Genomic DNA, 26,881 nt, shown 5'->3' with positions numbered 1-26,881 from the left:
TTAAATTCCTCAAAGGAAAATGCGTCAATAAAATGGTAAAGTACGACCTAAACACAACATACAGACATGTTAGCGTCGGATTGTGATTTGAATATACCAGAAAACGTACTTCTGTTACGCGGAAACTCATACACAAACCCCTTTTCTAGCGTTTCTAGCATTCATAGAGCGGCGCGGCCCGCTCGGTTCTTTGCAACACCATCCAGATGGCGCTCCCCTTCGCACATCCGCAAGAAACCTGCGGTTGCCGGGAAGCGTTACAAGCAGTCAGGGATCTTTGGATGCTATCGTGTTTGACCCTTCAAGGCGAAGCTTAAGCGTCCTGCAATTTTTTTTGATAGTGATACAAGCATGTAAATAACATAATTAAATAGCACCACTGGAAAATAACATCATGTTCCTTTCAAGCGTTTTCTATTAACTTGAACGCAATTGCTTATAATTTTCATGGCGCAGTGCCACCTGCAGGCTTTGAATGCTGCTTTAGAATCGCAGAATCACGCTCCCCCATTTACATGGTGATTGCTTTTCAATATATTCAACAGCGGCACAAGAGCGACAGGCCCTGATCCTGTGGACGTGTTGATATGCGACGTTCGGAATTTGTTTGCTATACCGAACAGGTCAGAACAACGACAGCGGCCGTTGAATTGGTAGACGTGACCGCACCGCCCGTGTAATCGTGAAGGCGAGCCACATAAGGTTCATGTAACAGCGATAAAGTAATCCGCTTCAGAGCTGTTGATGACATCTGAACCTTCTTTGTAATCCCTGGTATTGGAGGCGTAGTTGAGGCTTCTGGCATACACCACAAGGGAGGCGGTGATCCTGCACCGGATGCGAAACCTATGTGAAATGAAAGGCTGGTGATTCACAAGGGTTCTTGAAGATGCAGCTTGATGCCTCGTCACCGGCAAGCAAACGAGACGCTGGATACCTGGCCACTAAATTTAGATGGCAAATTTCCTCTAATGGCCTCACTGATGGGGTCGCTGCACGCCGCTTGGCTCATAGAATCATAGAACTATCTCCGCTTGGCTCGAGGTTCCCTATGCATATAGCCGTCATATATGCAGCATTTCAGGGCACTGGCATAGTGCAAGCTTGCGCAGCCAAATAACTTGAATACACCACGTTTTAGGTGGTATAACCACGAGAACTAGCCAACAAAATAAATTTCTAGCGCCCTTAGTTTTCAACATCACTTCCATGTTTCTTCACTAATGCTTTTTCGTGGCCTTACATATTGTCACATCTTCCAATCAGGGTATTCACGTAAATTAAGGGAGTGCGAATACAAAAGATTTACAGTAAACTCTACTACTCAACTAAATTCGCTGGTATATAGTTGAAATTAAACCTTATCATTCTCCTTAATTTTTAACAGTCATGAACCCGTATGAGCCGGCTAAAACCGGTTGGAACCATTATAGTTCTGACCCGCCGCTGAACTTGAACCAAACAGGAAAATATGGTTTCATAAAATAATAATAATGTGATGATGATAAAAAAAAAGGCTGAACCTGAACCTGAACCGAACCGAAAGCTTTTCGGTTCGACACCTTGATACAGAAGACAGCTGGTTGATGAATTACTGGAACGTTAAATGTAGTCAATGGAACGTAACAGTGGAGCAACGCATAAGGAGAGCAAATCCCCTTTGAGACGTAAAGCATGGAATCGGAGACACTTTACTAGAATTCAGAAAGCAGTGGCGGTACTGCTTGGAGCCAGACCATGTTATGTAGGAGTGAGGAGTTAACACAGAAACTTTGCGACGACGACTCATGTGTGAAAAGGGCCCCAAGACTATCAAAAATATTTTGCTTGAACGTCGGAAATATATCTCCAGAGGTAAATTTGGACGCGGTCAGCCTTTCCGAAACTTCGGATTTTAGGAGTAAATGCAACCGAGCAGGTGTAAATGGACCCGCGGTGGCGAGTAATATGAAGGGACTGGAAGCGGAGGGATAACATAGTGGGGAGCCGGCATTACATTATGAGTAATTTATATTTGTTGCACATGATGTTACATGATGTTTCACATGATGTTATTTGTTGTTACCGCGGACCGCCGTTATTTATAATCTCGAGACAAAATGGATTAGACAAGAAGGAAGAGCGATTTCAGTTGCACTTTTCGCTTCGACATTTCAAAACAATGCCCCATATCATCAATATGCTCATTTCTCCGTGCACTCCAGGTGGCCGAAGCAGTTGTCCGCGAAATCAACCGCATACTGGAGCCGTACTCCCCACGATGCGCTCGGCTTAGCCTCCTGCACGTTGACAGCGCCTACGCTCACGTCATCGAAGACCCAAGGAACAGCGTGAGCACACATTTCCCAGTACAAAGAGCCCTCATGTGACACGCGCTACTACGTTCCGCGAAGCTCTTGCGTGCTACGTACCTATCGTCAAGGCGCAGTACTAAATCTATCTAATAAGTACGGCTCGAGCCACTGATACCCCAAGCATGCACGAAGGGAACGAGTGCGCGCGGCAGCCGAGCGAGCCGGAGCGAGCGACGTCCTGGCAGTGAGGTCACTCGCAAGAAGGCGCCACTCCAGCTTCTCCCCGCTGATATCCACAGAGCTACCGCAAGGAGTAAAAATAATAACGGTCTTTTAAGATTCCAGGAGACAGTCGTTAAGGGTCTGCTTCTCCAGCTGAATATATAGTGGTCTGACAACCAACTCGCCAAATTCCTACACGCAGGTCAGCTTTGCACCTTCATGGACAGAGTGGCTTTTTTCTGGCGGCGGTTGGGGTCACACCGACGTCCGGGAGCTCACCGTCACCCTCGTGACGGTTCCGGGCGAGGCCGTGTTCGAGGCGACGGCGCGCGTTTTCAAAGGTGTGGTCACCGTGGTCGGGGAAGTGCTGCGCATCTCCCTGTACGGCAACAGCTCGCATTGCGTGCCCAACATGCCGTACCGCAAGTTCTGCTACTGCTTGTGGCCCGCCTCCTCACCCCCGTCGGAGTGAGCACCGAGCTTCTTGTCATAGCCCGCCGCACGCCTGCCTGCGACGCCCATCAACCAGGCTGTGATGAACGTTCACAGGCCGAGGCGGCAGTACGCGAGTGGTTGCGCCTGACGTTCAATATGCTAAAGCACGTGCGCTTGCGACTATTGACTACTGTTGTGGCAAGTGTCTTGTGTGCGATTGACGCGTCTCGCGATTTTCAGAAATTAAATATGCGTAACGTGCGAGGATGTTACGTGCACCGAATGTGGGGATCCTTCTACAGCAACCTGCTGTTACGAGCGTATCAAATTATTTCTTCGGAGTCTCACGATTGCATCACCATCGTGCTGTTCGCCGGAAGTACAGGCCAGAATAGAAATCTGTTAAGCATCAACAAGGATTTCATTAACGATAAATGCATCACTTCTCGCGTAGGCCGGCCATGCCGTCATCATTATCCTTATCGTCGACATTGTCCTGTCGTTGCGCCATCATCTTTATCTCGTCGTTATCTGCTCATCGTGCCGGCGGCGTCATTTTTATTGTCTACGCACTGGCCTCCATGCCAGCTACTGCTGTCTTAATTGGACCTGTGTCATTTTGTTTTTCTTAAGTGTCTTGCCTGTCACAGTGCAAAGGCTGAGTTGTTAGTGTTTTCGAAGTGTGAGTACTAGTGATAACGGATAACAATATTGTGCTTAGTCAGCACTGAGGGCAGTGGTGCCTCATAATTTACGTTTAAAATTAATTCAAGTAAAAAAAATCTTCTTTGATGAAATCAAGACGTCAGCTCCAGTTGTGCTGCAACTATCTCCTTTCTATACGCAGAACTTGTGCGCGTTGCACGTTCACGACCTGATGACCGCACGCGAACGTTGTCTTTACCTATACCACGTGCTTCACGCGTATGATAACTGCGCGCGGCGAGCTATATACAGGCATAACACGCCTTGTATAAGGCATTTCTGTACAAGAAAGCTATGGAGATAACAAGGGATTGCTGTCTTCCTGTTATCAACGCGATCTATGTCTTGTGATACTGCAAACACCATCAGTTTTGCAAAATGACGACAGTGATTACTGCCTAAAGCCCTATTCTGAACTTCTGTATGCTAGCACTGCAAATGCTCTGACAGAAAAGTTATCAGTTAAAGCAATAACCGTGCTTGATCGAAGCAAGCCGTCAATTTCAATTGTGTCATGTCTGCTTACTTTCTGTCGGAACAGGTGCGAAGGTCTTCGATACCTCTGTAACTCCTACCATCAAATGTTTTTTCGTCCTTTATGTTACCTTTTTCTTTTTAATGAACACTATGCCTCGTTACAGAAGGCGGCGATCTTGCTTGACAACTATACACGCATGCAGCGATTGTCTCTGCTGCATTAAGCAGAAGGTCCGTACGTATACGTAGACTGTTTCAGTTAGGTGTCGTTGACTGCCTGCCTTTAGACTTCTCGCCGACTTTGCCTTTCGTGCTACAGTCGTATCGCGAGCAGTCGTCTTAGCGTGACAACGCTGTATATACGGTGGAGCTTTCAGTCGCACATAAAAGTACTCTATAGCACACATAAACTCGCGTCGAAATCACCCTACGATTGCTCCAAGTGGCCCTTTTTCTGCACAACTTTCCAACTTCTTCTCCTTTCTCCTTTCTACATTGTCAATCGGCGGCAACAGCGGCACGCACACGTGCTTCGGAAGTTCGCGCAGAAACGTGATTACGCGGGAGGAACTTTTTTACTGGCCCTATTAGCCGGCCTTTATTAGCGGGCTACCACGTCGTGACACGTTTCTCTACGCGGCGACTCCCCTCTTCTCGACCACTACTTTTATTATCAATTACAACGGAAGCACGGCCACTTCCCACTCCACTGCGCCCTTTCCCTGAAGATGTTCCTTCTCTGTTTATTCGTTCGCAGCAGAGAGAGAGAGAGAGCCAACTGTAGCCCCAAGCGGCAAGTACGGGGCGCGTGCATCACTTTGCTAATTGCGGTTCCAGGCCACGTGATTTCATTTACGTGCTTGTAAAAGGACACAAAGCACGCTGCTTGCGCCCTGGGAGATGTGCCGAGCTATACGGACGACAGAGGAACTCATTTCGGTCCACGTGTGTCCCCCTGCCGGCCTTTATTAATGGCGGACGCGGGGCCATATTAGCAAATCTAGAGAACGCGCTGCGCTTCGACCAACCTGACAGCTATCTCGCTTCGAGAGAGCGCCGACGCCACCGACTCGTCGAGCGCGGTGGTGGCGCGTCGATTGGAGGCGCGCGCTTCAGTCGACAGCATTTGCTTCCTGTTTCTTTTTTTGTTTTCTTTTCTTTAGGAGAGACACGTCCTGCGTTCGTTTCACGTGTTTATGCATACAAGGCGAGCGCTTGTGATTTTGCTTCTTCAGCAGGAACATTTAAAGCCGTACTGCGCTATACAGCGCTATGTATACACTGTACTAGTATTATATGCTATAGCGTAGTATACACTACATCTCACTACGTTATACTATCAAAGTTCTTAAAAAATTATTTGTGAGGTTTTACTTGCCAAACCATAATTTGATTATGAGGCACGCCGTAGCGGGAGACTTGGCGCGCTCCCGTATATATAGTGGGAGCACGCCACAAGCCAACACACAGACGCTGCCCAGTGCGGCAGCAGCAGCGAGCGAATTGACCTTCATGCTGCGTCTCGCCTCAGCGTCGAAAGCACAGCGCATACGAAGTTGTACTAGCACTCGGTGCACTTTGAACACATCGTACGTCGTTTTCAAAATATGGGCGCCCACGCGGCGTACGCAGCAGCCTCCGGTAGTGGCCAGTCCTGTTTGACCTTGACTGAGCTTCAAGGTCACATTTACGGAACCAGGCGTTTTCTGGGTTTGTACCTGGAGTAGTAGAGCTATCGCTCTAAAACGATTGAATGGCTTAACCAGCTTCAGTCATGTTTCATTAACTGCTCATGCACCCAAAGCACATGTTTGATCATATTTGCTTTCACGTGGTATTTCGGCAACGCAAAACAGAAAAAAAAATTGGAGGACGCTTAAGCTTCGCCTTCAAGAGTGGGACGCGACAGCGTTCCCGTCGACCCGCCAAGGGGTATAAGACAATGCGCTACGGCACAGCAATCACTTACGATGCGCCCTGCATCGGACTTAGCGCCCACCTACCACGCGGTGAGCGTCGAGCAACGCAGCGTTCGGCGCGGCAACGAAACGTGCGCCTGAGCGAACGAAACGAACCAAAGAACTCGGTGTCTCGGAGGGGAAACGATCTACGCCAGCCAAACGTCGTGATCGGCACGGGCGGAGAGATAGATAGTAATCTAAACCGGGAGCACGGCGAAGCGTCGTCAGGGGAGAGGGAGTCCCGCGACGCGCCTGGCAGCGGTCCCAATGCGCGCGCGGCGCGCCTCCTGTCGGGGCAGCGCCGTACATTGAGAGGGGGGGTCTTCTGTGTTTGCCGCAAGATGGCTCTGCGTGTGCGGAAAGCGCAGAAGAAATGCAGCGGAAACGCACTTCGCAACTCGTGTAATTGTGACTTCTGTACGTTACATGTTCATAATTACCGATATACACCGCAGTATAACTTTCCACGGCTCGTTTCGAAGGCAACACCGCATTCACTAGAGGCGCGTTTGCACCGCTTGGAAGCATCGAACTCGTGGCTGAGTGGTAGCGTCTCCGTCTCACACTCCGGAGACCCGGGTTCGATTCCCACCGGGCCAATCTTGGAAGTTGCTTTTTATTTATGAGGCGCCTGCCGTGATTTATCGCTCACGGTCAACGCCGCCGACGCCGACACCGACGCCGACGACACCGGCTTTTCTGCGACACGAGCTCCTTAACGCTATCGCGTTAAAAACGACGGAACATATTAAATCAACGTAGCTGGCGGTAGCGCCCGCTGAGTCCAGCCCGGCCGTCACGTGCGATCACATTCATGGCGCCGCCGCATGAAGGCGCCACCGGGCGCACACGCCTTCCGTGCTCATGCAACGCATTGCCCGCGCGCGTCGTAAGCCAGAGGTAGACACAGACTTCGTGTAGCTTTCGCTGTCAAAACGCTAAATATGCACCAAATATGCACGTGGCGCGGCGCGGATTGTCACCCTTCTTGAGGAGAGCCTTGTTCACTAATGGGTGCAGCCACACGGCTTGTGGATCGTCCATGCCGCCATGCGCTCACCACGCATGCACGGCGCAAGCCGGTGCGCAGGTGCGTCTGGTTACGTCCAATCGCGTTCCCCACTTGACCCCACACGAAAGCGCGCCGCCAAGAGGAGCCTCGAGGTGGTGAACGCGGCACAGGTTGCTGGCTGTAATCGCAGCTCCCCCTGGCGCGTATATAGCATCGGCCAGTGTCGTGAACCTTTTTCATCTCCGCACTGAACACTGCGGTACGCCGCTGCAAGTCAATTATCCAAATGTGTTATAACGCGCTCATCAAGCAAGCACTCTCCACAACATACCGACCACCGTCCTCTGCCCTTTCCTTGCAGCCGTTCCTTTCGGCTAGACCACCAGCGAGGGAAATAAAGGAAAACGCGAATCTGAAGCTTCTGAAGCTCGGCATTAGAGAAATAAATCGCCCTTTTCTTGCATGCAGGCTTACACGCCGCATGAATAGTCACGCTTGTAAATAAACGACGTCCTCTCTACGGTATGATTTTGAAAGTCCCTTTTCGTATTCTTTAAAAGCTACATGTAAACTCAACATTACGGCACTGTACGAACCCAAGTTACAACTGCCTGTTTGCAGAAAGAACGTAGTCTACGCACACTAATATTTTTCTGCAGACTACTTTTAAAGAGAAAATTTCTTTGCCTCTTCGCTCTCCTTTCCCCGCCTGTTCACCCCCTCCCCTTTTGTACACTTTGCGTGAGCGACTGTCTGGGCGTGTAGAATGTGCCGATACCGGAGACAGTGTAATCAGAGGCGTTGACTTGGCATTTTGATCCCGTATGTCCTAACAAGTGTTTAATGTGGCTTATTACCCGGGCCGATCCTGAGGGCAGGCAGTGAAGCGACACAGAACCCACGTGCCTAATAGCATAAATTTATATAAGTGTTTCCTGCAGCATATCTCGGCGGGTCAACCAGGAAGCTATCTTGCGGCTTTCATAAGCGAACTCCTTAAGAGGAAGCTTTAGCTCGGGTGCTCCTATCTAAATACATGTAAAAGGAGAATTCGTTTTTCTCGGCAACCACTGCACCAAATTTGACTGGGTTTGCTGCATTTAAAAGAAGAACTTAAAATCTAGTGACTGTTGGTTTCGAATTTTCGAGTTATGTCGTCAATTTTTTACAAAAAAATTGACAAAAATTGCAAATTTTCAGAAAACGAAACTATCAAGTTTACAACTCTGTAACTCAATAAGAAAAAACGATATCACAATTCTGTGAATTGTATCTGATAGCACATCTAAAGCGGACAAAATTGATATGTTACACATGAACCTCAAAAATTGTAATAATATGTAATTACAACTTTTGCAGAACCCTCGTAAACAATGTAACGAATACACGTAAGATGTAAAATGACATATAGTATTTGTCCGCTTTGAATGATCTAACGGATGCCGTTTACAGAACCGCGATATCTGTCCTTGATGCAGAGTTATTAGTTTGTAAACTTCATGCTTCTATTTTTTTCAAACTTCTGAATTTTTGAAAATCTTTCTAACAAAATTCAAGCCCTAAATCAAAATTCTGCTTCCAACAGTCACTAGAATTTATTTTACTCTCTCAAATGCAACAAATTTCATCAAAATCAGTCCAGGGGTTATCTCAGAAAAACGTTTTTGCGTTTTCACATGTATTTGAATAGGCCGCGTCGGAGTTCGGCCCGAGCTAAAGCTTCCTCTTAGACGGGTTGTAAGAAGGCCTGCAGGCACAGGACGAGCACTATCGCTGATCTCGAATATAGCCTCCAGTGGTTTATGATTAACTTTTACTTTTTTAAATTTTTTTACGCTTATGTGGTACTGTTATCTTTGTTTTCTTTATGTTATCTTACTATCTTATCTTTAGACAACGACAGGACGACTACAACGACATCATAATGTAAGGAACAGAGGAACGCAGCAAAGCAATTTACAGACCTCTCCATTGCTGCCGCAGTAAAACAAATACAACAGCGCAACCTGTTCCAAAACTACAAGGCCACCGAACAAGGAAGCCCCAGCTTCCTATCACATTAACCTGAAGATTTCCCAGTGCCCGCGTTTTAGTGCGCCACTTGCTCCATGTCGTGACTTTGCGACTGTTGCCGCGAATAATGTCGGGGGATGAGGGGGGAGCAGGGGGGGGCAGGGGGGGGGCAGGGGGGGGCCGGGGGGGGGGAGTTGCTACGGATGTGCGTGGCGGCAGATTGGATCACGTATGATGCCGTGCGCCGGGCTTCCCCACTTCCAGCAGCAGCGCAAGCGACAGCAGCAGGGCACGGCAGAAAATGAATCGCCAAGCAACCTGAAATGGCTCGCGTGCGCTCCCAAAAACGCTTGCACTCCCCATTGCCATTTGCAGCCACGCCTGCGTATACGATACGTGCGCGTACGTTGATTCTGTGAGGCGCGTATGCGCTCGTTTGAGCGTGTGTGTACGTGCGTTGTATGTGCGGATAATTGTTCGTTCATGTAGAGTAAGTGCGAGCGTCCGAACATGTTGCTACCCTTTCACCACTTTCAGTGTGTCAGAGAACCGAGAAAGAGCTTTTACGGTGTCTTCTCTCCCTCTCCTCCCTTCTTTTATGCTTGATAATAATAATAATAATAATAATAATGATGATGATGATGATGATGATGATGATGATGATGATGATGATGATGATGATGATGATGATGATGATACGTTATGTAGATCCAACACACATGTTGGAATCTGTGAAGCGAAGCTATAGTGTATATAAATCTTACAAAACTAACAGCCATTCATACATTACCGCTTGCTTTCACCCTTTGCACCGTGCAAACTCATGAAATGTTTGCTTGCCCATCGCAAAAGTTACAACTGTAAGTTCATTAAATGTTATGATTATGCATTTAATTATTCGCGAGCTATATCTAAACACGAGAGAGGAGACGGGTGCACTGCGTGAGATGTCTGTGCAGAGACGTCATGAACTCGAAGGCGATGTATGATGCTTGTGGAAAGAATAATGGCGATGACCGATGCTTTCACGGAGAAGTACGATACACATGTACTGACATTTCATTGATGATTCTGTGCCTCTTGTGTCATACAGTGGCCCACACCTATTCTTGACGATTGGCGAAGATTGGGGACACATGCTGAGGCACATACGGAATGGCTAAATCAAACCAATTAAATCGGAGGATTCATTGGTTTTATAATGCGCCATTTTATTAAGACGTTGATGTGCTTTAGAGATATCTATCACCCAGCATTGCATATCAAAGTTTTGTGCAAGAGATTATTTCTATTTATGGCGCCGTAGAGAATTGCACTTACTGGCACAACTTTGTTGGCCAGCATACAGCGGTTATACAAGGCCGTTAGCTGGCACTCACATTTAGAGCACATGTAACCTTCGTGCATATATATATATATATATATATATATATATATATATATATATATATATATATATATATATATATATATATATATATATATATATATATATATATATATATATATATATATATATATATATATATATATATATATATATATATATATATATATATATATATATGCGCTGAGATTGTGACCGACACAGCAGCAGCCACTTCAAACCCAGGAGTTAAACCGAGGAGGTTCGGCGAGGAAACATTAACAATACACATATGCAAGTAGAATACGTTATCACTACGGTCTAGCATTTTCTATCTGCGAGAAGTGAAGGCAATTAGGCAACCTTAGGTTATGCAAGGCTGTTATTGATGTGGCGCCACCTATGGATAGACGTAAGGCCATGTCGAGAGGCAAAATAGCCTATACCAAAGGCAAAAGTAAAAATTCTTCCGACATATTTTGTTAACTAAATCGTCCGTGTTTCTTTCTTAGCAGTATGAACACGTATAGCTCAGAACATATTATTTTCTCATTTCCATTCTTTATATTTGAGCAAATGTGCAGTACCATTCCTTCATGCAGGTTTTATAACATTGATAGAAGCGCGTTGCGCGTACATAAAATGTAAAAAACCTTTTCCTTGGAAAGAAATGAGAGGTGCTTCGAAAACCGAGTCTCTTCACACGAGAAAGGTGCTGGTTAGGGAAACCGCTAAGGCACTACCTATTTAGTTATAAACAGAAGTTGACACAACTAAAGCTCTGAACAACCAGGTCTGCGCACTTGTAGCCTTCATTAGCACAAACAGTACATCAGCGCAACGTTACAGTTCTTTTTCTCATCTCTCATGCATGCGTCTATATACGTAGATCATTATGTTTTTTTTTTCCTCTAGCTCTCTTTAATTCCCCGCTGGATACCCAAATTATGCACGTCCGTCCTTTCAGGCCAGCAGACTTGGCTGCTGGTTGCGGAAAGCCCGATGATTCCGGACTTGTTCTTGGAAAGAAACACGTAATCCGCCGCTCCTCCAAAAGCGAAAGGCAAAAAAGTGAAGGCGCAACAAAAATTGCCAGAATTTCTTCAGAAGCAGCAAAGGCTCGTTTTTTTTTTGTCGTTCAGGCAATCCGGAATCCAATATGCGAGTTTCGCGCGGTCCGCACCCGAAAGAGGGAAGCGAGATGGTACGCTCAGCTGCGACGCAAATAGGGCGCGAAAGGCGGAGGACGACGAATGATTGCAGCTTTCATTATACAGAAGGAGCTGCTGCTTGCGAGCTGAGCGCGACATCACCGGCGCATTAACGAGAGCGGCCCGTTCCATACAGAGACCGTATACACGCCGGAGATGGGCTGGCGAGGTCGGCGGCGAGTGTCGGGGCTGGAAGTGCTGCAGCGGTGCTGGCTTGATCGGGTTGGAAGGGTGGTCGCCGCGACGAAGGCCAGCAGCGTGCAAAGGCAAACCTTATCTGCAATGAGGGAGGAGAGCTGTACGACGGCGGGCTGCAGGGCGACAGGGACTGGATGGGTAGCCAGTGCCACATCACCGCCGGAGGACGAGGCTTCCAATTAAGAAAGGATTAACTTAACGCGGATTGCGTGCCACCGGGTGTGCCTTGTCGGCGTGTGTGGGAGTGCACGAGTGTAGTAACATGGGTGGGTGCGTCGGTAAAGGTTGAGAACTAAGAACGAGAAAAGCGTCGTCGGCCGCGGCCTGAGAAGAGGGACGCGTCCTTATAACAGCTTACGTGCGGCGTGAGTGCGTGAGCGAGTGTGTGTTGCATTGTGCGTATTCGATTGTAAATTCTCTAAAGGGTGCAAATTGACCGGATACTGTTTACAACGTGGCGACGGCGCCTGCCGGAGCAGGGAGGGAGCACTCGATATCAACCTGAAGAGTCGCCGAGTCTGAAAGATGTGCCATTGGGTGCGCTTATTGGTTAGCTTTATTCGCTAATCCTGTGAGTAATGTCCGTGATGTAATAATGCTCTGCTTTTAGGGTAACCCCAGACCTCACTGAAATTCTTGCGTGAACAGATATCGCGCACCAGTACGAGAATCGGCCCAGCAATCCAGGATCAGACCAGTTTACTAGGACGTACAGCTGTCCGCGCAAATGAAGATAGCGAAGGAAGCTTCGCTTTAAAAGCATGATCTATTTTACGTTCAAGGTAGCACACTTAAGACGTAATGACGACACGTAACACTGCTACGCTTTTCATTCTGTCCTATCTAGGTTACCCTCTCCGCAACGCCAGTGCAAAAACGTTATTCCATGAAGTGGCCTTCGTAACTTCGTCAGGTGTGTTTTCACGGACGTCGAGAGAAAATGTGTGTTTCTGTACACACGTGTGTGTGTGCGTGCGTGCGTGTGTGTCTGCTTGTGTGTTCTTGACAAAGCGAGAAAGAAAGGCAATGGACAAGCCGCAGTGTGCTCCAAAACTGAAGCGCTCATAATTTCATATGGTGTACGCTTTTCCTCTACAGCTAATCACAATTTCTTTGTATGTTACAGGAAATAATTACGCATTTATTTTGTTTAAAGACTAAGAAAGGGGTGTCTCCGTACGTTGAGCAAACCTTAAGGCACTGCGTGTTTTCTTTTCTTTTTTTTACTTGCTTTTCAGCAAATTAGGCTAATATAAGACACGAATCGGTAGTTTCTTGGGGTGGCGCAGGCTCACTGGCTGCCAAGGCACGTGCCAAACCGTTGTCTATAAGGCATAAAGCTTGAGCGAGATGCGGCCACGAGAAAGCAAGCCAGAATAGCCATAGATGACAACATCCAGTAGAACTGCCTGTTTTTAACTGCACACTGTCAATATTCTATAGCTCAATACTCTCCCCCCGTTTTCCTGTACGTTTCGTTTCCGGCGACCAAGACGCAGCACTCGCAATGACAACGGCGCGCACACGCAAGATGCTGCGCAGCAGGTCAGTCGAATAGAAGGGTCAACGCTTCGTCTGTCTCAGTCAGTGCGTCCTTTGCGTTGTTACTCGTTTTCTGCAGAATAAGATGGAGCGAGGGAGAGCCGGGCGCTAAAGCGAAAGCCCTGTACGAGCAGCCCGCGACAAGTTCATACACAAGAGCAATAGACACGCAGAGAACGAGGCTACCGCACAAACCCGTCCCTCACTGCAAAGCAGCCCGCTATAAGGCTGGCGTGCAGCAGACGGCACAAATGCAAGCGTAGCGGGCGCCGCGCCGGTCGACCCGATTCCCTAATCGCATTGGGACGCCCATTGCTTCTCCCTCGAGTCTGGGCGCGTGCTCCCCACTACCCTCCGTCCTTCGCTGCACCTGGATTCCGCAAAAGCCGCTTGTGTAGCGGGAAAATCGGATTCAACTGCGCGACGGCACGCAAGAAGGAGGCCCCAGCAGAGAGGGAATTTGATTCCCCAACGAATACTAATAAGGTTACTCCGCCCATAGGAAGACCAATAGAACGAGGGGGGGTAGCAGGACGGCTTTCGCTCGGGCCCGGGGTTATGCATAGGTGGTCGCGGGATTCTCTCTGCTGGCGGCAAGTGCAGCTATGGCGCACACGCGCCTGCGCTGGTGTAAGCCGTTGCCTCGCAAACGCCACCCTTTCTCGGCTAATGAGAGCTGCTGGCTAGCGGCAGTGCAGGACGTCGCGACACTGCGACAACTCACGGATGTCCTCCCCCCGCTGGTTGCTTGGCCGATCCCCCTTTTGGGTTCGGGGACTCTGAGCGAGTGACCATGGGAAGCAGCCGTATGCGCTGGTCTCCGGAGCGTACAGTAGATTTCATTGTCACACAGTTTCACTGGGTACGACATGTGGTCCTATATACCAGATCATTCGTATGGAGTAATAGCAAAGAACGGGGAAGACACGAACAGTGGTGTTCCCCCTTGACTATAAAGAACTTACAATAATCGTCGGTGGTGTCTATATATCCCCTAATGCAACTCAAATCTAAACACTATAGTCACCATTCTCAGTAGTAATCATGTGGAAGCAACCTCGAATAATTGCAGCGCACTTTTCAAAATAAATTACGTACAGGCAGTGATTCCTAGCCACTTCGAAATTTTATATTCATGACAGCAGCTCGACAAAGAATATCATAGCCTTTGTTTTAAAGACACTTTTGTTTATAAAGGGCGTCGTAAACCCCGCATCAGGCTTTATCATAAATCTCTGAGGGACTTCGAGCTGCGCATATCTAGTGGACTTCTCCGAAAATCATCAAAACACGTATAATATATTGAAGCTCCGTGAAAACTACCAACGTCACTAGCGCGAAACTGAATTACTTCATTTTATGTGTGCATGATTGTCTTCTTTTTTAACTCGTACGTTTTTCTCAATAACATTACTGCTCACTTTTCATTCCTGGTTGTTGCACGGGCGCCTATAGAATTTGTTTTTTATCGTTTATGATATTGCTAGTTTGTGCCGCGCTATTGCACATTTCAACACGTGCAAAGCACCAGTGACTGCCATGGCCTGCATTAGGGACAACCGTGGCTCACGACACGTTTCCCTCTTCCTTCACCACCGCCGTTTGGCTTTCTTTTCTCAATTTTAGCCTTCAACAAGCATCACACATCCTTTAATTTCTGCAATATCTGAGATAAGTGTGCGTGCCCTTGTGATAGTTTACTCCAAACACTCATGTTTCTGCAACCAAACGTCAAACGGTTAAGTAGTACATTGGACCTCCTCAAGTTGTGTTCAAACTTCAGGCTTTGTTTTCGCCAAATAACGCTGATTTCACTACCATCGCAAGTCATATACATACGCCCAAACCTGAACATGTTCGTGTCCTTAAGCAACAAGCGGTGCTTAATGGTGATATGAGTGCGATAAAAAACGGATTCGTTAACGATAGTTTGTGGGTTTCACACGATGCACAGAGACAAAACATCTATATCGCACAATTCTGCGTTAAGCTTGAACTGGACCTCGAAGAGCTTCTGCGCAGAAAAGATCTGGGAATCAATCTCTTTACTTCTAAATGCTCAACTTGAATGAAAAAAAGTGGCAGAAATATAGTTCTCACCCACTGCCTTATGGGTATTCAAAAGGAGGTACTTCAGTTGACCGAAAGAAAAGGATCCACCCGTTTTCGTCTATCTTTCCCTCTATACACTTCCTCCCTCATTTCCCCTCTTCTCTCTTTGCAGTTCTTAAATATAATGTTTTTGGTGACATCAAAGTTCAGTATGAGTTGTCTCCCATTTCAACTTATATGAAGTTCGCGAGGTTAGTTTGCATTGTCGCTTTCCTACCTAAAGCTAGCTCGCTTTCCGCGCTTACAACGCGCTCCGGACAGACAGTCATTTACCCGGCTTAAGACAGACGGCCTGTCTTTTAATTGCCTCCCAATCCACTCGCCTAATTACGTTAACAAATTTCGCGAGCCGTCTCTAAACCAGTTCAGTTAAATTTGCCGAAACATTCATCCCCGGCACACGCCTCGGTTTGCCATGCAATTCATTAGGAGAGCACGGTATCTCCATATCCCCGAGTCTTTAACCTTCTCAGTTTCGTCTCGTTTCGCTTGGGATTTCACGCTGGAAAAGAAAGTGAACCGCTCGCAATAGAATTCTACTTTTTTTTTACCCTTCTTTAGTCCCCAAAGTATGATTCTCATTGTCCATTGAGTTAAAAAAACAAAACAAAACAGGAAGCAGCGCGCACAGGAGGTTCTCAGACAGCCGGTCGCGGCAAGCCTGCAGGATCCAGGGGAGAGGGGAAGATCAAAAAAATTCCGCTTCTCGTTTTGCCAACTGTATTTGTTCCGACGCGAATCGCAATTCCGCAATCAAACTATGCGCGTCCGTCTATGCACTTTCGCGAGTTCTCCCCGTACATGCGTAATCTCATCTAATAAGCTCTTTAGCTGCTGTCGTCGTAATCCTCGGTAATCCCTAATTTATTATAATAAGGCTTAGAAGTCTCAATTCGGGACTGTCGCCGACGCAGGGTACCCCTCCCCTAGTACGCGGTGGATACGTGCGTAGGACGTCATGCGGCTTCTCTGTGCCTGCTTGTACGAAGTCTGCGACTATTCATACGCGGCAGGCACGGATAGTTCTTGCTTTTCCGTCGAATCCGATGCGTGCGCGTCTTGGATTGCGAAACGAGCACTATTCGGGGAACGGACGCGGTATGTGAAGTTTTGAAGTGATAAGCCCGTGGGTTCGAGTCTCGGTGTTTATTGTGTAAATTGATAGCTGTCGAACCATACTCTAGTTGCTCATCTTGTTTGCATTAACCAGTGCACTACAAACGTGTTTCTTTGATGTTACTGCTTGTATTGTCTTCTTTAACGTTTTTTTTTTTTTAATGTTCAGTCCTGCTTTCCAGCATTTGTCGGCGCCCTCCACGCCCTTTCATCTTCATTCAAACTTAGTGCATTGGAACCTTTAATGGAAAATAAATTATATGAAATGAGATGAAATTATTGTTTGCACAGTAGATTGCAATACATCTTCTTGTAATGTTATATAAGAAAAATAACTTCGATATAGACAACGGTTTTTTAATAGAGGTGATTAACTACTTCGAAGTTATACGTTCAAAGCAGCAACTTAAAAAAAATGTATGCATTCAGTTTTAAACAGTGTCTTAAGCAACAGCTGCGTCCTAAAAGGTAGTGAAGTTTTTACCAGGAAAGCAATTACTGGGCGCCTAAGATCTGCCACTAAGGAGCAAATGCAGGACGACGTTACGTTATCGATTAAATACTTGCTAAATCGGGGGCCTTTCTTTGATTGAGGCCAACCTAAGCACCACTTTTTCGGACAGTGTGACTTATGGAAATGAGTGATAATCTCATCAGGCAGCAAGAAGAAAGAAAATGCTCCTCCTTTGTTTGCAGAGTCCCTGTATGGAATGAAAGCATTCATGGAGTAGCTGCGTTTTATGGTAAGTTATCTTTTTTTCACGATAAGTGTGTTGGAAGCATTACCTGACCTGTATTATTCGGATGGTAACGTAGGGTTCAGGACAATTCCAGCCACATGCCATTCAGAATGTCCATCGCACAAGCACTTGACATAAAGGCAACTAGCAGGCTTTCCGTGTCCCTTCCAGTTTCGGTCTGACTCATCGAAACGCACGAAGATTTGGAACACCACACTCTTTGTGTTGCTGTTTGGCTGGCGGTTCCTTGAGGATGCTACTGACGGAAACTACGGAACGCCGTTGCGTGGTGGGCTGCGTAGCCATTAGGACAAGAGCACCAGAGCAGGAATGCCAACTCCAAGCCGGAAGCGGTTTCGGGGACCATAGCGGTCTCGGAATCCAAGAAACCAGTCTTGACCGCCCGGGAACACCAGACCGGTAGAAAGTACGAGACCGATACGCAGCACCAGTTGCGAGCGCTAGGCCACTCGGACAGCAAAGAGGGCCGGTAGCGAACTCCGGACCATGCGAGACATAGAGACGGCTATCAGCAACACACTCGAGAGCCAATACTACTGAAGACTGCACCGGGCCTATCGCTAACGCCAGGTAAATGGACCCGAGGAAAACCGAAGTCTTCCGGCAACAGATGAAGTCCCTGCGGCACTATGCTATCGGCGTGAATTGAAACGCCAGTAAGTCGAAAGCAACTGACATGCGTTTCCACGTTCACCTGTGCGTGTAACGGTGGCCAATTGCTTGATATGCAAAACAAAGTAAAGAGCAAAGAAAACTTCGAAAATTCTGGTTCTCTCCGTTTCTTAGAGACTAAAAACTTCCCGGAAAAAACTTCACCCACACAAGAATGGCCTTCGACACCTGAACAAAGAACGCTGTGCGACGGCAGAAGACTACCTCCAGGTTATCCCAGACTACGCCGTCGTCTTGGCGATAGAAAGCAGCCACCGGCGGTGGCTTCTTTTGGAATCCCCGGCACTTCCAGAAGGCGTCGGGTAGCATCAATCGTTCGTCAGGAACACTTCCCGCCGTTTACTCTCAAGGACTGAGAAAAAGTACCTGCGCGCATGTCAAAGCCTTAAAAATAAAAGCGCGTAGGCACTGCTAAGCCTCACGGCCACCTCGCCCTGAAGAAGGGGCCGGTCGGGCTCCGGAACGTCGGTTGTTTAATATTGAAATAAATTTTGGCTGGAGTTTTCTTTGCCCTTTAATATCAATTGTCCCCAACGAGGCAGATATCGGCCGAATGTTTACTTGTCACGCGAAGCGCACACTTGGGCGTGCACAACGCTTACGGGCCGTCCACTAAGAGATTACCTATCACACAAAAAAAAAGTTAAAAATTTATGGGGTTTTAATACGTGCCAAAACCACTTTCTGATTAGGAGGCACGCCGTAATGAATGACTCCGGCAATTTCGACCACCTGGGGAGTGTGAGTGAGTGAAAAACTTTATCAGCTCTAGATTCGCTGGTCTTCTGCGGTCTTCAGATGGAATCGTCCATCTTCTAACACAACGGTCGGTTGCCCTTAGTCCAGGGCTCCGCTGGATGCTGCTGCCAGTTGTGCTCGCCGAATCAGACCTTCTTGGTCGACCTGGCGATCGCTGGAGAGCACTCCCTCCCATTGTTCCGCACTCGGGTTTGGTATAACGGGTGCCACGTCTATCTTCTGGCATGCCCACGTTATGTGATACAGCGTGGGTGTTTCGTGGCACCAGGGGCATTTGTCATTGTATTGTGTCGGATAAATTTTGCTGAGTACGTGTAGGTTCGGGTAAGAGCCCGTTTGTAGCTGCCTCCACGCGACAGAGTCCTCTCTGCTAAGGGAGCTGTGCGGTGGTGGATACCGCTTTCTGCAGCCCTTGTAGTAATTTAGTATCGCCGAATAGTCTTGGGGTACAGGTTCGGTCTCCTCGAGGTCGCCTACGTGGGATGCTCGGTAATAAGTGTGCCCTCGAGCTATCCTGGGGATCTTTAACGTGCACCTAAATCTAAGCACACGTGTGTTTTCGCATTTCGCCTCCATCGAAATGCGGCCGCCATGGCCGGGATTCGATCCCGCCACCTCGTGCTCAGCAGCTCAACACCATAGCCACTGAGCAACCATGGCGGTTATTGTATACCTGTCCCATTTTCGTGTATAATGTCAAGCGTAATAGACGTTCTGATTACTTTTTTTCTGTTCGTATTTGAATTTTTGCTGATGGTGTATATACCTGGAGCATAGAGGCACTTCACCTTCCTTCTTTCTTTCTTTCTTTCTTTCTTTCTTTCTTTCTTTCTTTCTTTCTTTCTTTCTTTCTTTCTTTCTTTCTTTCTTTCTGTCTTTCTTTCTTAGAGCTAAGCTGTATATGGCTAAGGTTCCGTGCGTTCTTGTTCTCCGTGAACAAAGACTATCATCATCAATTGCTCATACCACCGTAAGCAAGGAAGGAATGCAACGACTCATAGCCCCGTAATACAGAGGCTACAAGCACTTAGCAAAGTGAGGCGAACAGTGCTTAAATTCTTTCTAATCACGCATACAACATACAGAACGGCATGTAGAATACTGTCATCATCAATGGCTCATAACCCCGTGAGCAATGGCTCATACCCCCGTAAGCAAGAAAAAATTGCAATGACTCATAGTCCCGTAAACTTCATGGCTACTTCCTTTGCTTGAATTAGCTGCGATGACAGTATTCCTGTTGTCGTTGTCGGTGATTTTAATGTGGATATGTCGGTACCGAAAAGGGAGCGGTTTACGTGTTTCGTGTTGCAGACATATCCTTTGTGATATCCCACCGATCCGGCTCCATCGACCACCCAATGGCGTGCGCGCATCGATTTGACATTATCAACGAATGTGATTGCAGTTGCGAGTGAAATAATGACCACCGATCAAGACAATAAATGAGTTCGTACCTAAGTTCAAAGTTATGTGCCACCTCCGTGTCGTGTGCTAAACAGCTTTTCTGGTCAACCACCTTCACAGAGTGGAATGGCTCATGCTTATTTATTTTGTAGCGAAGAGAGACGCTAGTGGGTTCAGCGCTACTGGCTCTAAACGGTAGTGGGTCGAGCGCTTCTGCTCAGCAACGGCTCTCGAGCTGGGAAGCTGTGACTGCCCTGCCCGTCGACGTTTCGCTGCTCCTAGCTCTGCCTAATAAACACCTTTAGAATTTATTTATTTATTTATTTATTTATTTATTTATTTATTTACTTTTCCAAGATTGCTTGCTTGCTTGCTCCTCAAACCAAGGTGCTTGTATGGTAGATTGCCTAAGAAGCCGTCGGTTTATTATGAAACAAAACTTATTCGAGAGGTCCTCGAGCACCCCGTGGCACTCGTTAGTATTCACGTAGTGATATGTGTGCGTAGTGCTGTCCGAAAGTTGCGCCACTCGCTTCGCCTACATCAAGACGATAAGAAGAAACGCCTCCCCAATTGGTCGGTTGTGCGGTGCCAAGGAGCCAAAAGAAAAACTTCATATCTGAACGACTTACCTTAGTCGAAGTCATTGTTGTCGTTGTCCAGGTGGGTCTACGGTCGCGGTGTTGAGTCCGCTTCGCTGGAGCCATTGACGTGTTTTGTGTGACCCGTCAGCAGTGTTGCATTGGCCATAGGGCAGAGTGTAAAAAAGAAAAAAGACACCGTTGATTGTTTCACTGGATGAATGAAACCTCAACTGCGGCGTCGAGGGAGAGCTCGTAAGGAAAGGAGTTAAAGGGGATTTCGCAATAAATATAAATTGCACTCGTTGCGCAACACCACCTACTAACTATTTCGAACAAGTACAAAAATTTAAATATGAATTTAAAGAAGTTGAGAGGTTATTTCTTAAACGTGCAGTAAGTACTTTTTTTTATTTTGGACTCTAATAGGGATTCGTGGAATGTTTATTTTTGCATTATTAGGATGCTACAAAAGTCCGTCGATATTGCATAAATTGAGGTGCAGTGTCACGTATGTGTGCGTGAAAATATAACATTGCTGGCTATTCCCACTTTTTCAGTGCTTTTTTTGTCAGTGCTTTTCTTATGGTGCATTTTTTATCTGTTCCGTGTTCCCCAATTGTCATTGCATTCATTGGCATTGTATTATTTCCCGTGTCGTCACTCACTACCTTGGGGAAACATTGCGAGTTTCGTCAAGCGATTACTTCTGATTCTTTTCCATAATTTCTTCCAGAAGCTTTTATGGAAGACAAACTGTAATAAATTGAATTGACTAAGACCAAAGAAGAAAAAAAAGAGAAACTGTGGAGCTGACTAGTGAGTACGAGTCATGTTCTGAAACAACAACAACAACAACAACAACAACCAGAATACAATGCACGGCCAGCTCGATGGCGTGGTGAAAACATGGACGGGAAGAGTGAATATTCGTACAGCGCCGTCTTTTTCGTTCGAGTCATGCGCACCTGGCCGTTGACTAAGACATCGGTGTTCTTTTGAAGTTGAGAGGGCCTTCAATGCTCTGATTGATGCAATACATGCGGCGCTATATTCAATGACTTCGTCCTCGCGCACTGGAGACCGACCCAACAATGATTACGATTACCTGACAAACGTGAACACGTAGAATCGAAGAACCGTCCCAAATCAAAACTTTCTTGAAACTGTACTCCATCGTGTTCCCTCTGTCGTCACTTTCGTCCGTTACTAACAAGGCAAATGATCCCTGTAACGTGATTATTTGCGCTCACTTTGAAAATCTTTCTTTTTCTCGCGCACCCGCGATAAGCTCTAGCGCGGAGATAACGAAAAGGAATCGCTCATTATAGCTGCTCAAGCCTGTTCATTACGGAAGCGCGCGTTCTAATCAACTACGTCTTCGCAACTTGCAGCTCAATCCTTTCGGACGTAAGGGGACTCTGCCGCTCGGGTAACGATTCTACGGTGTACTTTCTCTTCCTGCTGTAGCCTGCGCGGCGCTTGGCTCCGCCATATGGCTACGGGCATATTAGCTCGGGGCTTAAGCAAAAAGCAGCGTGCGTAATCTCGTCGGATCGCGCTCTTGTTACTGGGCATGCTTAATCCGCTGATCCTGATTTGGATAGAGAGAGATATCATTAGCGCCGTCTGAATCCGTGCTTTTTGGCACGGGCAGTCCCATGCGCGCTGTAACGATAGTGAAAGGATTGTCGCTGTGTCTCGGAAAAAATCTAGAAAAAAGAAAATAGGAAGGAAGCACCATGACAGATAGACGCGTAAGGACTATGCTGGAAATTAATCTCGTCGTAACGAGAGCAAATTGCGACGAAGTAGCTAGAGATGCTTGATTCTTTATCTTCGTGTTGTGTAAGGCTCAGAACTTTGTTGCCATGGTGAAGTTCTGGTCCGTGTACCAGCACTCTGTGATCCCAGGCTGTAACAAGTTGGAAGAGTAGACTTGGCTGTATTATTGCATGAGTTTCTTTTATTTGCGTGTTCAGTACATCGAGTATGCATAGAATACGCAGCATAGAAGACCGGTGGGAAGGAGTATATGCATGTCTGTATGTGAGGCAGTTTGGCATACAGTACCACGTTAAGGAATGATAATCAGCGCGTACTATAATATTTCGTTAATCACGCGAACGCGATGGCCGCTTTGTACCTTTTCTTGCTTAAGTTAAAATTACGCGTACCTAAAGGCCTTGCACTTCATACCTACGTAAACTATTATTATCATGTTCCAGGTTGATAGCCATTGCGCTGTACATCATGGTGTTCTGAATAAAAAAAATATTTATCACATGGAGGCGCATGTGTGACTGGCACTTATGTTTTAAAATAGGTTAAATTTAGTCGAATTCTATACAATGTTACTGTTACGTCGACTTCGCAAAAAAAAAAACAAGAAGTCAATGTGAAACCTATGCACCTAGTAATGCAGCGACTGCGCAATAGCGTGGAACCACCACGCCTTCTTTTTTTTTTCTTTTGCTGGAGGTACAGAGGACAGGAAACGCGTTCTTGCTTCAAAAGTCGTGAAACATATTGGTCAATTTCACCTGAACACTTTTTGTACGCAGACATTACCAGATTACCCCGATTCCACGTGCTTCTGATTACAATAATATCTCCCCCCCCTCCAACCTCTCTGTTCGAAATGTCGAGAGCAAAGAAAAGTAGGAGAACTCTTGAGACCGCTATATATTTCAGCAGATGAGAGCACGTCCGTTCTTTGACAGTTTCGCTTGCATACACCCTGTACACTCTTTAAAAACCGTAGCGCGCCAGCAATAAAGTGAATTAACAAGCTGCTCAACGATGACAGCTCGTTTCTCTACGCCGCCCAAAGGCAATCGTCATATCCGGAGCAATCCTGGAACGTGTGGGCGTACAAGCCAGAAATGAGCGACGTTTAGCGGGTAATTTTTCACCCCTTGTACTACATACGGGACGCACTTACTCAGCCGACTCAACTGCAGCGTCGAGCGATGTCGCGCGAAAGGGGGCTCTAAATCACGGCACACCATAGACGCGTGTGTCACAAACGTGGGCACACAGGTCTCTACGAGCGTATAATTAACGGCCACCGCGAGAACCACGGTTCGTCCCTTCTGCCTTTCAGAAATGTGTCCGAAACCGAGAACGACCGAACAGAAACAGGACACAAAGAAGACAAGTCTGTGCGGGTCTGTACAAGGGGCAAAGCAAGAAAAGGCAATCAAATCAATTAGAAGTGGGAGGCACCGAGGCAGCCGTGATGGATCTCTCTGCTGATTGGACAAGCGCACGTAGGTTCAGCGGCGTCATGCACGAGTGATTTGGCAGCGACGTGTGCGGCGGACGACAGACGGCGCGCCGCCGCCATCGCTCGTACAGTTGCAGACGACAGGCGACGTGCCTCGCTACGGAGCGAGCGAGTGAGCCAGTGGCCGCGTCACACTGCAGACGCTCCCGTTGGAACAGACGCGAACGGACAGCGCGCCGCCATTGTACCTTGTCACTTGCGAAATGCTTCGAGTATTCAATATCGAAGCTCTCCGCAGGACGCGATAGGTTGGCTATCTAATCGATGCGCCCCGTGTTCACTGACTACACGTAACTTGAAGTTTGGAAGAAGAAACTTCCTAAATATGAGACGTTGATGCTCAAACTCAACTGGATCGAACAAACCATTCGCAGGAATAGTGTGCTGACAGCCTAGAAAGGCAGACAGATTCCAACTACGTAGCGCGAGTTACAGGACAGAGCATCTGTATTCACCACCGACTTCACGTTACCTCTCTGCACCTTGAAATAAATTGTAACGCCACATCCCGGTGGGAGTCACTGAGTTTCAATATTGTTCCTCGGCGAAATTTTGCGATGACAAGTTTCTTGAGAGGCAGCTATGTGCTCCCATTCCTTTAAGGAGACCCTGAAATCACCCGCCAACGGAACATCTTCCTCAGCAACCGTCGCAAAACGCTGCCGAAAAGCCGAGAACCCCTTTAGTCAAGGCGTGACAATGCTGCCGAATGCTGTCTGTTTGCAGTCGTTGAGGAGCGGAGTTCAGTAGTGGCGGATATTTCAAAACAGCATATATATTTGTCCTCACTAGCATAGCCAAGCATGACGTATATAACTAGCACGCTCATGTGTATAAGAATCTACCAATGGGTCGGGCCATAGAGCGTCACTCAGTAGATATGTTTAACTCGCTTTAGAGTTTCACTCGTGAAGCTCCCACATAGTAGACCATACTTAGCCCAATCTCCTTTCTCCTCGCCCACATCACCAAATGGACCACGAGCCGTCAATTAACTGTCATGGAAGCGAATCATTGTTGCGAGCGCTCTAAAATGTCGCAGCACCAAAAAAGCGGAGTTCTCTAAAACGAGCTATCAAGATCTTTACTTTTACAAAGCCTAAAAAAGTATGAGAAAACTAGCTCGACGGATAACCATCTTGCGCATTAGACGTTACTGCATTCGCTATCAGGAGCCGAATTCACGATCATTTGGCTTTTAAGACTGTTTGTTATTACGAGAGTCAAACCCACAATCAAGCCTGTATAGTCAAACCTGTAGCCAATTAAGCCTCTATCGAAGCCTGAGGTCCACAGTGTCGCGCCACAAATCCTTAAAACAGCAAAATACAATACCCGTAAGCTGCACACTCCACAGCCCATAGAGTACAGATACCACAGCCAGATTTCTAATGTGGAGGCGTATTTCCTAATTTGCTCTCTTTTGAGCCTCTCATTCTTGGTACAAATCGTGTTATATTGATCCTTCCAGTGAACAACTTTGATTACATATATCTTTACGAAATTGATTCCCGGCTCTCACTCTGCCATTCGCAATCGAATAAGAGCAAAAAGCAACGGAAGTTTGGCGTCCAATAGGCTTCTGTTACAGCCTCTAAATTTTGAAAGCGGCTGAATCCCTGAACACAAATTTTATTAATACATGGCGATGTTGTCTCACAGGGCTGTGCATGTATACGGCAATGCAGATAAGAGGAAAGAGAAAACTTCGAAGTAATGTATTCTTTATAATTTTCATGATGATTCCTTCATAAGTCAGTACCGGTAAGAGCTCCATGCTTTCCAGCTGCTCTCAGAGACCTGGCAGACTTATTTTTTTAATTCTCAAATTTTCCTTTACATGCTCTCGTCCGTGCTTTGCAGAATTTTAATGCTATTCTTTTCTGCCGACTCTTTATCTTGGTTTGCATGGCGCATCACTATTGCACCTAACTTGACCTCAACAGACTATTGTCGAAGAGTACGCATTTGGGCTGGTTGGTTCATGATTACGAGCAATATGGAGGATGACTATTGTCATCTATCTACTGACTCGTCATTCATTTTTATGCACAAGCATAGGCCAGCATATAAAAATGAAAACATGGCAAAGTTTCGTAAACAGCGTCATAATTCTCACTTGGGCCTCTCTCAACTTCGCACAGCCATTAGCTTCTTTCTCGGCACGAGAACCACACTGCGCCTCGATGGCTTGATCACTTCACTCGTAAACTCCAGCTCTCCAGAGAGAACATCAGCCGCACTCACTGTCACCGAATTCCGCTAACAGCGCAACTAAAAGAAACCTGTGGTCCTATAGGCCGTATAATGGTCCCGAAAGCGGTTCTACAGCAGCCAGGGCGGCTCAGATTCAATAAACGTAACGCATGCACCCCGACTGTGCGTGCATGAAGCGTAGAAACGATAACTGGCGCAGTATACTCGGCCGTACAGGTGATAAACCCTTGTTGGTTGGGACAGCGTCGCGCACCAGTTCAATTAGCCCTAATGGAGCCCCGCAACAGCACGAGAAGGCATGCAGCCGTTATGCACGCCGAGATATCAGCGCTCGCACATGGGGCGCCCCCGCCTGGGCACCTGGTGGCGTCAGGCGCGCTCTGTCGCTCGAGCGCGAACCCGAAAGAGCGCGGTATACGAAGAGGAGCCGATTTGCTCGCACTTTCGCTATATACCGTCAGTGAGTGGCGCAGCCAGCCGCATGTCGCATAGCGGTTTTTAAAGAGCTATTCTCACGCAGACTCCTCACTG

General features: G+C 47.1%; 1 protein-coding gene and 1 long non-coding RNA gene across 2 annotated transcripts in view; one reads left to right on the top strand and one right to left on the bottom strand.

Moving 5' to 3' along the window:
• LOC135907443 (uncharacterized) overlaps positions 1-3,212 on the top strand; it is a 29,517-nt gene extending 26,305 nt beyond the window's left edge. Inside the window, exons 11-12 of the mRNA XM_065439166.1 lie at positions 2,205-2,330; positions 2,719-3,212. Of these exons, the coding sequence (XP_065295238.1) occupies positions 2,205-2,330; positions 2,719-2,988 (396 nt within the window). The 3' untranslated portion in view covers positions 2,989-3,212. The remainder of the gene's footprint in view (positions 1-2,204; positions 2,331-2,718) is intronic.
• The window catches only part of LOC135906837 (uncharacterized), a 145,102-nt gene that overhangs the window by 67,553 nt on the left and 50,668 nt on the right, over positions 1-26,881 (bottom strand). Inside the window, exon 2 of the long non-coding RNA XR_010565901.1 lies at positions 20,896-20,960. This is a non-coding gene — a long non-coding RNA (uncharacterized lncRNA). The remainder of the gene's footprint in view (positions 1-20,895; positions 20,961-26,881) is intronic.

This window comes from Dermacentor albipictus, chromosome 1 (assembly GCF_038994185.2).
Source record: "Dermacentor albipictus isolate Rhodes 1998 colony chromosome 1, USDA_Dalb.pri_finalv2, whole genome shotgun sequence".
In the NCBI taxonomy this organism is placed as follows: domain Eukaryota; kingdom Metazoa; phylum Arthropoda; class Arachnida; order Ixodida; family Ixodidae; genus Dermacentor; species Dermacentor albipictus.
The sequence above is the reverse complement of the archived record's forward strand: the minus strand, read 5'-3'. Positions and strand labels throughout refer to the sequence as shown.